The sequence below is a fragment of the Gopherus flavomarginatus genome, chromosome 5, assembly GCF_025201925.1.
Source record: "Gopherus flavomarginatus isolate rGopFla2 chromosome 5, rGopFla2.mat.asm, whole genome shotgun sequence".
NCBI classification, from domain to species: domain Eukaryota; kingdom Metazoa; phylum Chordata; order Testudines; family Testudinidae; genus Gopherus; species Gopherus flavomarginatus.
The window spans coordinates 57,233,552-57,248,488 of NC_066621.1; the positions used below are offsets into that span (position 1 = coordinate 57,233,552).

The following is a 14,937-nucleotide window of genomic DNA, read 5'->3' on the forward strand; positions in this document are numbered from 1 at the left end:
CTACTGAGCTCTAAGGAGCAACAGAGACTGTGGGTATTCCACCTTCCCACTTCCCATACTGGCCTGTGATGAAAGTAGCACAATAAGGTGTGATTTTTGCTGCTAAACTAAGAAAGGGAGGTCACACTGAGGGCCTTAGTGAGCTTCTTAGGCCACTGAATCCACCAATACAGGCTTGGAGCTTTGTCACACTGGCCAATAATTCTTCAGATGGCCTCAACAGGTTCTTCATAATGAAAATTAGTTGTTTGTTTTCTATCTCGTTTTCATGGAAAGAATTGACAGGACAGTATCATAAGACAAAAATCTCTTTCCTGATGCAGAGAGTGTGGAAAAAGCTACACTGTAGAATGTTAACCTTTTTTTCAGAGAAATTGAATACAATACAGTAACTGCTAGTCAGGAGTAGGAAAGTTCAGTTTGTTGTGTGACATGTTAAAAGTTCAGAAAACCAGCTACAGAGCATTAAAAACTCCATTTGCTTGCAAAAATATGAAGCCAGATGTAGATTAGAAAACATATCTTTAAACAGGATACACATAAGACTACGCCATCTTCTATCCTGGCTCAAGAAATTGAAAGATAATAAACCAGATATATAGGGAACCATTAAAATGGTTAATAAGAAGATATACATATGAATTATTTGGAAGTATAGGAAAAGTTTTAATATAGAATTTTAAAATTGCTTATTTATTGAAAAAGCACAGTGAAGCACTATCAAATACTTGCATATTTTGAGATCCTACCTGATTTTCTGCCTTGATATTCTGCCCCAGACTCTGACTGTGATGTTGAAACACGCTTGAGAAGTTGATGTCCACAGCTTACAGAATAAACAAGACAAGGAACAATATTAGCATATTTCTCTTTTTTCCACTTCTGATTGCTGTATAAATACTACAGTTATTATGCTATTACTCAGATACTTGGCAGTCATATCACCTTGGTAAATCTCAAAGCAAGAAGGATTGGGCCTGGCAAGTACTTTAAGTAACCTTCACTGTGCTACCAGAAGCAGCGTTGGTCATTTAAAAGGTGACTGAATCAGAACAGAATTAATTCCCAAACATGGAGTTTCCCTTCCCCTCCTAAAACATATAGTATAGCACTCCTAGTACAGAATTGTTGTCACATTCAATTACAGAGCAATGAAATATGTGAAGTGTATTTACAGCCCTTCCCGATAATAGATGCTACATATACGTAGGCATATAAGTTAGTATGAGAAGTTATCTTTCACAGATATATCAGGTTTCCTTATTTTTCATATAAAAGTATTGATATTTACAACATATAACAATTTGCTTTTATACCTTTGAATACATCTGAGGGTTTACAATACCTGTTACAAGTATAGCTTGTAGAAGCTTTAACTTGTTGCTGAAAATCTGGAGAATTAAATGTATATCCCAGAGGTTTATGTAAATTAACACTTGGCTTAGTAAGAAAATCAGCAGTATCAGGAAATTCTACAAGTGACCGACTGACAAGGGACCCACTGGAGATAGACCCATGACTAGATGAACCAACAGGACTCAGGCTAGAGGAAGTACCTGCAAAAACATACATGTAATTATTTACTGAGCATTTCTTTAGACTACATTAAAAGAACAATGTTTTTGAAAGATAAAAGAAAATTCTATAAGCTTAATAAGAACAAAGTGACAGGTGAAAAATACTATAGATGGATCAAACTATTAAACACGTATTAGATATCAAGATTTATTCATTGTTTTGGTTTTATACACAAGTAATACAGGGTAGGCTGCACATCTGAGTAATTTGTTGGGTGCATGCTCTGTTCAGTGTTTAAGCTTCTCCATATAAAAACTGTATATCAGATTTTCAATGAGATCTCATATATAAGTATGTGTAAAACCTAACTTTTTGTTTAGTAATTTGGTTTTAATGTATGTGGTTTTTAATACTTATGTTAGGAGGGGCTGTTAGCATTGATCATTAAGCTTCCCTTACACTTCCCTTTAAAAGACCCTGTTTTCAGTTGCTTGTGATTTTGCTTAACTGTTTGTGCTAAAAATTTCTACGCTAGTTGTCTGCCTCAGACTGAGTTTTTATGGAAAATTTCAGCCAGAAGAGTTCATCTTTTTCTGAGAATGATGCTAGAAAAAAAAGTTGTTTGCAACATTAAAAAATTCTGGTGACCTTTACTTTAAAAACTCTAGCGTCTCCATGGTTTGGAGAAGAGACTTTAAATTTGGCAGGAGGATGGCTTTGTGTCACAGATATGCCCTTCACTGTTCCTGTGAAAATCCACCAAAATTTGGCCAAGTTATAAGCCTTTGAAAAACTGCAGTTTCCATATGATCAGTAGATTTCTTAGATTCAGCAGCTAAAATCTCTGTATTCTTTGTGCTCAGAGCATGCTCAAGCCTCTCACAGCTCCTAGTACTGATCAGACTGTACATGCACCATTTGCACAGTGTGACTGAGCATGTTCCTTCCAGCCTAGGGATGCAGGGGCAAAGCACGGAGTCTGCCTTTCCTGTACTTTCAATGACCCCCTGCTGGAACCCAGGCAGCATGGAGGATAAAACTGCCTGACTTGAATACAAAGGGGCAAGATTCAGATCTGAGGAGTTAAGTGGAAGGGAAAAAGGTGTATATTGGGACAAGAAGCCATGCAGGACGAACCTGACTGGAGGCTGGCAGGGAGGAGAGATGGAAACTGGAAGTTTGCAGGAGACAGACTGGGAACCAGGAAGGCCCATGGGAGGGTCAGGGTGTGGGGGGGAGGAAATTGAGACTGGATGACAAGAGGGGGGATATGGGATTAACTGGGGGAAGGGCAGACGGATCTGATAATGAGTTGAGTATTGGGGCAGAACTGGGACTGGCTAGGCAGAGAGACTGGGACAAGGAGCTGGAGGAAGCAGAGACATTGAGATTGGACAAGAAACCCAGATTGGGAGACTGGGGCAGGGAGCCAGTACGTACAAGGAACATGGGCTGGAAGAATCAAAGAAATGACTAGAAGTAGAGTGGGAAGAGAGTCAGATGGAAGAGGGGGCTGTGAATGCCTGGATAAGGAAACTGGGGACAAGGAAATGAGAAAGTGGGATGGGGACTGGGAATGGCTGGACAAGAAGAATGGGAGTTAGGAAGGGGTACAGACATGGAAACTGGAACTGCAACAGGGAGTCTAGAGGGGTGAGTCTAAGACTTGCTATACAAGGATACTGTAACTGAGATGAGAAGAATGGTACTGGGAAAAGGAGCCAAAGGTGAGGGAGACAGGACTGGGACAAGGACAAGTTGGAGGGAATTTGGCAGTAGGGGTCAGATGGCAGAAGATTCCATATACACTAGAGGACACTCCCCTCCATAGCTTGGAATAGAACCCAAGACCCTGAATCTCACTTTTCCTTTGTTGTCAGCAAATATCTGTGAAATCCACTAGCAAAGTGTCCCCATCATCCTCTAGTGCTGGTCCGTACAGAAGATGACAAAAGACGGTTACTCACCTTTGTAACTGTTGTTCTTCGAGATGTGTTGCTCATATTCATTCCAATTAGGTGTGCGCGTGCTGCGTGCATGTTCGTTGGAAGATTTTTACCCTAGCAACACTCGGTGGGTTCGATGGGCGCCCCCTGGAGTGGCGCTGCCATGGCGCCGGATATATACCCCTGCCGACCCAACCGCCCCTCAGTTCCTTCTTGCCGGCTACTCCGACAGTGGGGAAGGAGGACGGGTTTGGAATGGATATGAGCAACACATCTCGAAGAACAACAGTTACAAAGGTGAGTAACCGTCTTTTCTTCTTCAAGTGCTTGCTCATATCCATTCCAAGTAGGTGAATCCCAAGCCTTACCTAGGCGGTGGGGTCGGAGCGAGATGTTGCAGAATGCAAAACTGCTGAGCCAAAGGCTGCATCATCTCTGGACCATTGAACCAGAGCATAATGTGAAGCAAAGGTGTGGACCGAAGACCAAGTAGCTGCGCGACATATCTCCTGGATAGGTACACGAGCCAGGAAGATGGCAGATGAAGCCTGAGCCCTGTTAGAATGCGCGGTGATGTGGCTTGGGGAAATATGAGCCAAATCATAACAAGTGCAGATGCACGCCGTCACCCAAGATGAGATTCTCTGAGAGGAAACAGGTAGGCCTTTCATTCGGTCGGCTACCACGACAAAGAGTTGAGGCATTTTACGAAAGGGTTTTGTCCGCTCAATATAAAATGCGAGCGCTCTACGGACGTCCAGGGAGTGCAGTTGTTGCTCCCGTCGCGTTGAGTGTGGCTTCGGGAAGAAGACCGTGAGAAAGATGTCCTGGTTAACATGACAGGCTGAAACCACCTTAGGGAGGAATGCTGGGTGTGGTCGCAACTGCACCTTGTCCCTGTGGAACACAATGTATGGCGGATCCACCATAAGAGCCCTAAGCTTGGAGATACGTCTGGCCGATGTAATGGCTACGAGGAAAGCTGTCTTCCAAGACAGGTAGAGTAGTGAGCAGGTTGCCAACGGCTCGAATGGGGGAGACATAAGTCTGGTTAAAACCAGGTTGAGGGACCCAGGTGGGTGCTGGGCGGCGTACTTGAGGGTAAAAGTGCTCCAGGCCCTTGAGGAACCTCGAAACAATACGGTGTGAGAACATGGAATGGCCACCTTCCCCTGGGTGGAAGGTAGAGATGGCTGCCAAGTGTACCCTCAGTGATGATACTGCTAGGCCCTGCTGTTTGAGAGACCAGAGGTAATCCAAAATAGAGGGAACAGGGACCGCAGTGGGAGTAAGATTATGCGTTTTGCACCAGCAGAAGAAATGATTCCACTTGGCCAGATACGTTGACTGGGTGGAAGGTTTCCTGCTACCCAGGAGAACTTGTCGTACTGATGCACAGCAACGTAACTCTGACTGGTTTAGCAACGCAGCAGCCATGTCGTGAGGTGAAGGGCCTGCAGGTCTGGGTGGCTAAGATTGCCGTGGTCCTGAGTTATGAGGTCTGGGTGGAGTGGCAGGGTAATTGGGTTGGCTATCGACAGGTCGAGCAAGTGGTGTACCAGTGCTGCCTGGGCCACGCTGGAGCGATCATGATTGGAAGCGCTCTGTCCCTGTGGAGTTTTAGTAGGACCTTGTGAAACAGCGGGAATGGTGGGAAGGTATAAAGCAGCTGGCTCTTCCACGGCATCAAGAAAGCGTCCAAGATCGATCCCGGGGAGAGACCTGGGAAGGAGCAGAACATCTGGCATTTCCTGTTCGCGCAGCAAGCGAACAGGTCTATGTGGGGAAATCCCCACTTCTGGAAAACAGAATGCATAACGTCTGGGTGGATCGACCACTCGTGAGACAGGAAGGACCTGCTGAGTCGATCCGCCAGAGTGTTCCGAACCCCTGGGAGAAAGGACGCTACCAGGTCTATCGAGTGGGCTATACAAAAGTCCCAGAGTTGGATGGTCTCCTGACAAAGGGGGGAGGATCGTTTGTTTATGTAGTACATGGCTGTTGTGTTGTCTGTAAACACTGAGACACAACAGCCTTGTAAATGTTGCTGGAACGCCTGGCACGCCAGGCGGACTGCTCTCAGTTCTCCGACATTTATGTGTAATGCCAGCTCCTGAGATGACTTGAGGCCTTGAGTACCAAGGTGTCCGAGGTGAGCACCCCAGCTGAGAGATGACCCGTCCGTCGTCAGGGACACTGAGGGTTGGGGCGGATGGAACGGCAGCCCTGCACACACCAGGGAGGGAGTTAGTCACCATTCTAGGGAGCCTAGGGTGCTTGGGGGAATGGTGACTATCGTGTCTATTGGGTCCCTGCCCGGGCAGTATACCGAGTTGAGCCAAGTTTGGAGAGGACGGAGGTGGAGCCTGGTGTATTTGGTCACGAACGTGCAGGCAGCCATGTGACCCAGGAGACCGAGAAAAATGCAAGCCGAGGTCGTCGGGAAATTCTGTAGACCTCAGATGATTGTTGCCATCGCCTGAAACCGCAGCTGTGGTAAGCAGGCCCTGGCTAGACTGGAATCCAGGATAGCTCCTATGAAGTCTAACCTCTGTGTGGGAACCAGAGTGGATTTTTCTATATTGATCATCAGGCTTAGATGTGTGAATAGGTCCTTGACAATGCCCACATGCTGGATGACTTGTGTCTCGGAGGCCCCTCGGATGAGCCAATCGTCCAGATATGGAAAAACGTGTATCCGACGTCAGTGGAGATAGGCGGCAACTACGGCCATACCCTTGGGCTGTAGAAAGGCCAAATGGCAGGACCGTAAATTGGAAGTGCTGATGGTTGGCTGCGAAGCGGAGGTAAAATGGCGATGTGAAAATACGCATCCTTCATGTCAAGGGCGGCATACCAGTCTCCAGGATCCAAGAACGGGATAATGGTCCCCAGGGATACCATGCGGAACTTCAACTTTATCATAAACTGGTTGAGTCCTCGCAGGTCTAGGATAGTCTGAGACCTCCCTTCGACTTGGGGATTAGGAAATAACGGGAGTAAAACCCCTTGCCACTTTTGTCCTTTGGTACCTCCTCTATAGCTCCCATAGCGAGGAGCGTCCGCACCTCTTGCAAGAGGAATTGTTTGTGAGGGGGGTCCCTGAAGAGGGAAGGGATTGGAGAGTGGGAAGGCGGGGCTGAAATAAATTGGGGGTGGTACCCATACTCCACCGTGCGTAGGACCCAGCGATCTGAAGTTAACTGGGACCATGCTGGGAGGAAGTAGGAGAGATGGTTGGAGAAGGGAGGAGAAGGATCCTGGCCTGTAACTGGTACGCCGCCCTCGGGCGCATCTTCAAAAGTTCGTCTTTGGTCCCAGTGGTGGTTTTGAGGGACCTTGATTTTGACCCCCTTGGGGTCTTGACTATTGTATACGACCACCTCAGCCACGCCGCCTGCCAAAGTCCTGTTTTTGTCTAGGTGCAGAGTACAGGCAGTGAGGCTGGGGACGGAAAGATCTGCGTTGGGTCACCGGGGTATGCATGCCGAGAGAGCGCATTATGACCCTGTTGTCCTTTAGGCTTTGCAGCCTGGGGTCAGTCTTTTTCGAGAAGAGACCTTTACCATCAAATGGCAAGTCCTGAATGGTATACTGGAGCTCCGATGGGAGGCTTGAAACCTGAAGCCATGAGATGCGCTTCATGGTAACACCCGAGGCCAGAGTCCTGGCTGCTGAATCGGCTGCATCAAACGAAGCCTGGAGGGAAGTTCTGGCCACCTTTTTCCCTTCCTCCAAGAGGGCAGCAAACTCTTGGCAGGAGTCTTGAGGGAGTAGCTCCGTAAACTTACCCACTGCCGCCCAGGTCTTATAATAATAGCGGCTAAGCAAGGCTTGTTGATTTGCCACCCGGAGCTATAGGGCCCCTGCCGAGTACACTTTGCGGCCGAGTAAGTCCATTCGCCTAGCCTCCTTTGATTTCAGGGCTGGTGCCTGCTGGCCACAGCATTCCCTCTCATTAACAGACTGGACGACTAGTGAGCAGGGACGAGGATGGACATAAAAGTACTCGTACCCTTTAGAGGGCACCATGTATTTACGCTCGACTCCCCTGGCCGCAGGAGGGATAGAGGCTGGAGACTGCCATATAGTATCGGCATTGGCCTGGATGGTCCGAATAAACGGTAGGGCCACTCTGGTGGGGGCATCCGCCGACAGAATGTCCACGACCGGGTCCTCTACCTCCAGGACCTTCTCCACCTGGAGGTTCATATTGAGTGCTACCCTCCTCAGGAGGTCCTGATGGGCTCTCAGGTCGATTGGAGGAGGGCCTGAGGAGGATGTTCCTGCCACCGCCTCATCTGGAGAAGAGGAAGAGGAGATGCTGGCAACGAGCGGGTCCTGTGTGGCCTCTTCCTCTTGGGCGACCTCCTGCTCCAGTGGAACCTGGGAGTCCGGTGGGTGAACTGGGGCTTCCTCTGTAGCAGTCGGAGGGGGACAGCTAACTGTCGCCACTGGCACTCGGTGCTCTGATGGGACAGAGCGGGATGGAACTACTGGTACACCTTGGGCCTGGTGGTATGCCCAAGGTGTCCAGAATGACCACTGATGGGGTCCTTGGTCCTGGGCCTGGGTCTCTTGGAAGACTCTGGTGGGCACATTGGAATTGCGGTCCTGTGCATAAGAGCTGTCCGTGTGGGACGACACTGATGCGTGTCTGGATGGCTATGGAGGGGCTGAAAAGCCCTGGGCAGAGTCTCTGTCTCTAGCGGACCTTGCCCTACTTGGCACCGGGGACCAGTACCGGGAGGCATACTGGAAACGAGATCGGGACCTGCAACCGGAGCGGTGCCGGGAGGTCGACCGAGATCTCGAGGCTTGATGTCGGGAGCGGCTATGGGAGTCATGGTGCCTGGAGCAGTGCTGGGAGCTGGAGTGGTGCCGAGAGTAGCGGGCCAGTGAACGGGATACTGAACGGTGCCGCGAGTGCAACCGGTACCAAGGAGGAGAACAGTGCAGGGACTGCGAGTGGCACTGGGAGCAGGAGTGCCGACGGGACCTAGAACGTCTGCGGGACCATGATCGTATCTGGTGCCGCTCTGCTGTGCCGACAGAGGATGCTCTTATCAAGGCAGGCTTGCCGATAGACTGAATTAACCGCACTGGCAGTGCCGGGGGTTGAGGCAGTGTCGACTCTGTCATGGCAATCAGATCCTTCGCCGTTGAAAATGTCTCAGGTGTGGATAGAATAGTAAGCTCAACCACGGCTCGTGCCAGGGAGCTGACAGGCACCGGACTCGACGGCCATTATGGGACCGGAATCGACGGTGCCGACGTCGTCGGTGCCGGGGCAGGTGTCAGTGCTGGGCAATCTGACTTAGACGAGCTCTCTGGCTGCTGTGCAGGTGGCACGGAAGCAGCAGGAGTCTTAGGCTTTCTCGACCTCAGGGAGAAGAAGCAGTGCCGAGTCGACTTCAGTGCCGGCGACGGCCGGTGACGAAAGGCCTTGGCAGTACCGGTGCGGTCCAGTGCTGAGGAGGCGCTTTTGCCCACCAATTGTCCAGCGCTTGGTGCTGAAGGCAGAGGGATAAGAGCTGCCTCCATAAGGAGTTGTTTTAGCTGAAAGTCCCGCTCCTCTTTTGTTCTTGGCTTAAAGGCCTTGCAAATGCGACACTTGTCTGCCAGGTGAGATTCCCTGAGGCACTTAAGACAGGAGTCATATGGATCTCCTGTCGGCATTGGCTTGTGACAGGCCGAGCATGGTTTGAAACCCGGTGAACCGGGCATGGGCCCCGGCACCGGGTGCGGGGAAGGGGCTAATCCCCGAACCTCTCTTAACTATAACACTAACTATGAACGATAAGAATTAACTATAACTATGTAACTTTGAACTATATACACAAAATGTAACTAGAGAACTACGAGTAGCTAGGGAGATGGAGGTCAGTAAAACTGCACTCCACAGTTCCAACGACCGACATGGGTGGTAAGAAGGAACTGAGGGGTGGTTGGGTCAGCAGGAGTATATATACGGCGCCATAGCGGCGCCACTCCAGGAGTTGCCCAGCCGACCCACCGAGTGTTGCTAGGGTAAAAATCTCCCGACGAACGTGCACGCAGTGCACGCACACCTAATTGGAACTGATATGAGCAAGCACTCGAAGAAGAACCTACCACTTCTATCACTTACTCCATTAGGTCAAGTGGCAGAGCTCTGGTGGATCTAAAGGTTACAGCCCTGTTAATGACCTATGTGAATGTCAATATGATATGACAAGACAGAATTTTTGATTTTTCAGTTTGCTTTTTTAAAGATGAAGGAAATTACACACATGTACACACAATATTAAAACACTACTCAGACTGCAAGTCAAGCACTCAACAGTTAGGAAATGCCATGCGTGACCTTAATTTCCCCCTACCTTGTGCACATGCCTTATATAACAGACTTTAATTACATAATTATATACTGTTTGTTCCAGAGGACCCTTGCCTCTTTCAGTGCACAGACAACCTTAATCTCGGCATTTCCTAATGTTTGAGTGGTTGATTTTTGCAACCTTAGTAATGTTCTCTTAACTGCTTTTTAGTGTAATTATACGTATAAAATAGACTACAATATATGACCGAAGACATCACTGCATATATTTAAACATGTCATATTTTCCACATTGGATAATACTGCATTCTGTTTTCCCTTAATTAAGCATGCATTTAATGTTCTATTTTATCACTGAGATACTTAATTAGTAAATATTCAGCCATATTTGAATATTTTTTCAATTTATATATTAAACTACAATTTTGTTTTCTCTGATCTAATATGTTAAAACCACAATGTTTGAATAGGTAAATGTTCAATCTGTGCAAAAGAACACCCTTCTCAAATAATCTGTTTTAACAGATTGAAAAAGTATCCCTGGATTGCACCACCCTTATTAGAAGGCCATCTTTGCAAAGTAATCAACTTTTGATGATCCTTTGAGTGGTTCTTAAGTTTCAGTGTATTTTCAATTTATATTTATATTTTTAAAATATTGGATTACACACAGTATTTTATGCTGTATATAATGTCACCAAGATGCTAATCCTGCAATTGATCCATAAGAGGCACAGCGGTCTATCCACATGCAACAAGTTGCAGGAGCAGGGCCTGAGTTTGTAGGCTGCTTAGGGTTTAGGAAAATGAAATGAGCCTAAAATCAGTGAATAAACTAGACAAACCCAGTGAAAAGAACGGATTTAAAAATATACAGTACAGTTTGAAGAATAATGATATCTTTAATTAAAAAAGTAGTTATGCATCCCCAATGAAACTTGTATAATTTTTAAAGAGGCAATCAAGTCTCTATTTTAAAAATTACATTACATAGTTTAATAGCTTATTGAAATTATGGTAAAATCAGAGATGAATGGGTGGAATTGGCAGAAGAACTGCATACTAAGGCTCTAATTTCATATGGGCAAAGAGACCAATTCTAATTGCTAGTACACAGTATACACATTATATATACACTGGTCATTATGAAATTCAACACTTACTAAGCTACTACATAGCAGCATCTGATATTTCTATTTTTCTCGTATTCCACAAAGATTATTAACATGTAAACTCCTTTCTTAGGCTAAAAATCTCTCTTCATCAGGCTTGATAATGCAAAGAATTCCATGACTTCACTGGGGCTTCCCACAGATGCAGGAGTCTGTCTATATGGTGCTTATAGCACAATCAGGACCTTGGACTGTAAGCTTCATTACTAAATAGGGACAGTTTCTTAATGTGTGTTTGTACACATCACAGTACTATGGGGACCATTTCTGAACTGAAGCCTCTAGGCACTGCTGTAATACAAACAATAGGAATATAATTCTAAGAAATAAAAATTATGACATAAGTTATTACAGTAACTTTGCAAAAAAATTTAGTGACAACCATTGTATATCTCTGGAAAAGCCTGCAGGTGTGTGTGCTAATACAGTAGCAGAGAGACTTTGTCCAGTTATACAGCATTGTATTAATATTTTAGATTTGTATTGAGATAATATTCAATATGTCCTCTGAATATTCTTAAAAGTAAATTAGATTACAATTATTTTCAAGCATGTGCTACATACTGATGCTAACTTACACTGTTATAATGTACAAAATAATAGGTCAAATTATTGTAATGTGTGACGTACAAGAGGGTTTAATTTAAACTAAATTTCTCATAATCATAGCAACATGCTGTAAGATGTGTAGAATAAGACTGCTAACTTACCAGTTCGTCTGGGACCTATATGATGAGTCAATGTCACCGAAGATGACCTTTGTTTTGGTATTGTCAGTAGATTTGTACTGAAAGGCCCATTTGGATGGGATCCTTGGCTAAAATAAAAAATAAGAAAAATATCAAGCATTCTTTTAATCTGTTTTGCTTTCTTGCTTTCTATTCAGTTGTAAGGGCAAATGCATAAGTTGATCAGCTCATTTTAGTTTAGTAACACAAATCTAGACACACTGTAGCAAAATGGGTAGGCTATAATGACTTATACAGTACCATTACCCTTCAAGTAAAATGAACTAGTTTCCATCTATTATATAAAACATAAATCTTTGAGTATGACAGGAGACTCTGATGGAGAACACCGAAGTAATTCTAGAAAGACATCAAAGCTTTGGTAAGTAGGCTGAAGACATATACTCGCCTAGCACAGCATCTTAACGTTCCTTAGTATTGTTTAGAAAATGTACCTTACCTTCTCCAACAGTTGTTTCGAGCCCTGCTCCCAAATGCCACATAGTCAAGTTTTTAAAAGAATGTTATGGCCTGACAAATTTCTTCAAGCTATCTAATTATGAATAAACTAGAAAGCAATATTAGCATTACTGGGTTTGGTTTGGTTTTGCTTAGCGGGACAGCATAAAATCTATGCTGCCCATACATTAATTTTATGAGTATTGGTAATAAAGCAATACCAAAATCTTAATTCAACTTTGGACTAATAAGAGACGGGCAAATCTTTTCAGTCAATTTTGAGGTTTGCTATTAGTAAAGTCACCCTAGTATTTTTCTTTCTTTTAATCTGAATTTTTGGCAGTCAGTTAGTGGTGCCCCAGAATGCACTGTGTGACAGGGAGGTCCCTGAATGGTATGCAATTTCATCTACAATAAAAAGTGAATTTCTCCAGAGCGGTTGCTCAAATGTTTTTATATGCACCAATACAGCTGTGACTGCTATGGCACACTATGAACAAACAACTAAATCCTTGTAAAGACACCTGATGCTATAGCGGGAAGGAGAGATGCAGCTATAACAAAGTTCTAGCAAGCTATTTGTTTGCTTATCTGAACTGCAAAATCTTTACGTTCACTAACCACTAATTAGACACTAGAGGCTATTTTCCAGAGCACTACATATACACCAATTCTAAGTAAATAAATCCACATCATATTTATTTAAACCTGAAAATAAACAATTAGAATTATCCTCTGTAAAATGGCCTTGAATTTTCTATACATCAGTCTGGAATGGCTACTGTGTTCACTGTCACATGAGCAAAGGGCAGACCTACAAATGGCTCCAAAAAACTGTTGCTGACATAAGAAAAACCTGATGCGTTTACTAATTATCATCAATAGGCATATTTCTCCTGAAGCAACTAAGTGATGCATAATTCTAAGTTACTTGGTAACAGTTCTGGCATAGGCTTGGTAGATCTTTTAGCACTGAGACAGAATGCTTCAGTTTTCTTCAGAGACATTGAGCTTAATATAGTCAAAACATCAGAGGGAAAACACTTGACTTTGGACAGTAGAGTAGAAATACAAGTCATCTTAGCTACAGGAACTAGTGTGTTCATCATAAGTGGGGGGGGGGGCAGAAATTAGCTGACAGCCATTTGTATGCTTGGATTTATAAAATTTCACTATTACAGTGGCTATGTTGCAGGAAGAGAGGTGGGGAAAGGTAAAAGACAGCTGTATTTCCAAATTAAAAATTTAAACTTATATAGCAAAGACATAACCTCTTCCATTAACTTCTCAGCATCAGAAAAAAGACTGGCCCTGAAAAGGTAGAAATTTCATATAAAAAAGGAAGAGTATCAAGCACTTAAGGTGCCAATCTAGGACTCAGGAGACCTAGGTTCAACTCCTTGCTCTGGCACAGACTTCTTCTATGACCTTAGGCAAGTCACTTAGTTTCTCTGGGCCTCAGTTGTACATCTATAAAATGGAGACAATAGTACTTACAGACTTTTATTCCCCATCATAATAGTGCTGGATAAGATAAATACATTAAATATTGTGAGGGTCTTTCAGATGCTCTGGTAATGGAGGCAATAAAAATACAAAATCGATAGAAATGTACAGTATATCCCACCCACTCAGGACCAGATGATGAACTGCTCATGCAATTGGTGAACAGCTACTTCCACAAGTAGTCTACTGGACTTAAACACACTCGACACCTTACAGAAAGGTATGAAGACCACCCAAGCAAGCTTAGAATCCAAGGATGACATTCACCTTTGTGCAGGGGGACACTTAAGGATAAAGTACAAATTTAAATTTATATATAGACACACACACAACTTCTGTCTCCTGAGAGCATCACCTCAAAGATGAAGCATCTGTTTGCTCTCTCTATTGCAACTGTGGGGAGAGTGTCAACAACAGAAGGAAGTAGGTTAACTGATGGTCCCATCTGGAGAGCAGAAGAATGCTAGAATACTTTGGGCTGGTGAAGGAGAGGAGAGGGAAGGGGAAAGATTATGCACATTGCTGCCTCAAATTCAGCTATACACTCTGGCATGCTATTAGGTAAGGGTGGGCATGCTGAACCACTACAATATTTGTGATACCAGGGACACAGAATTTTGTCATGAAAGTGCAAAGGTTGAAATCCAGCTTGCAATCTATAGACCAATCTGAGTTGTCCTTGTAAATTAAGGTGCATATGGTCTATGACATAACCTATACTCACTTGATCACATATTCAGTTTTTCACAGATCCTCTGCCTCATTCAGTGCACAGGATGTATGCAGTTCACTGAATGAGCAGCTGTTTAGTATGTTGGATAATTTAAACACAAGGCCACCATTTCTCGTCCTCCAGTTCTGTCTCATTTGCTACACACCTTTCAACTCTGGAATGAATGAGACAGAGCAAGACTCATTCATAATACAACCCTGTTTCATCCCTTGAGAACTGACCTCTCTGTGCACTGAAGGAGGAAGAATTTCTGTGAAAAAAACATGGGAACATATGTAATTAAAGACTGTGTAATAATCCACACACAAAGAGGCTAAATTAAGGGTTCCACAGGCAACCTTAATTGTATAATTTCCTAACTTCTCCATGCTTTAGTTTGCGACCTTAATCTTCTGATATATTTTAATATGACAGTTTTTAAAAAGCAAATTGAAAATACAAATTCCATGAAGTGAAACCATATTGACCCCATATGGTTCACCAGCAGAGTTAAGCCTTTAGTTCCACAACACATCCCTTTGCAACTTAAGCTGAGTAATGGATAGTAGTACAGTAT

At 44.5% G+C, this 14,937-nt stretch overlaps 1 protein-coding gene across 2 annotated transcripts in view; it reads right to left on the reverse strand.

Annotated features, from left to right (window-relative positions):
* Positions 1–14,937, reverse strand: part of PDE3B (phosphodiesterase 3B) — a 269,596-nt gene that overhangs the window by 59,316 nt on the left and 195,343 nt on the right. For both annotated transcript variants that reach the window (XM_050954507.1, XM_050954506.1), the window contains exons 5-7: positions 11,666–11,772; positions 1,346–1,556; positions 750–826 (exon numbers count right to left, since the gene is read on the reverse strand). In XM_050954507.1, the coding sequence (XP_050810464.1) occupies positions 750–826; positions 1,346–1,556; positions 11,666–11,772 (395 nt within the window). The remainder of the gene's footprint in view (positions 1–749; positions 827–1,345; positions 1,557–11,665; positions 11,773–14,937) is intronic.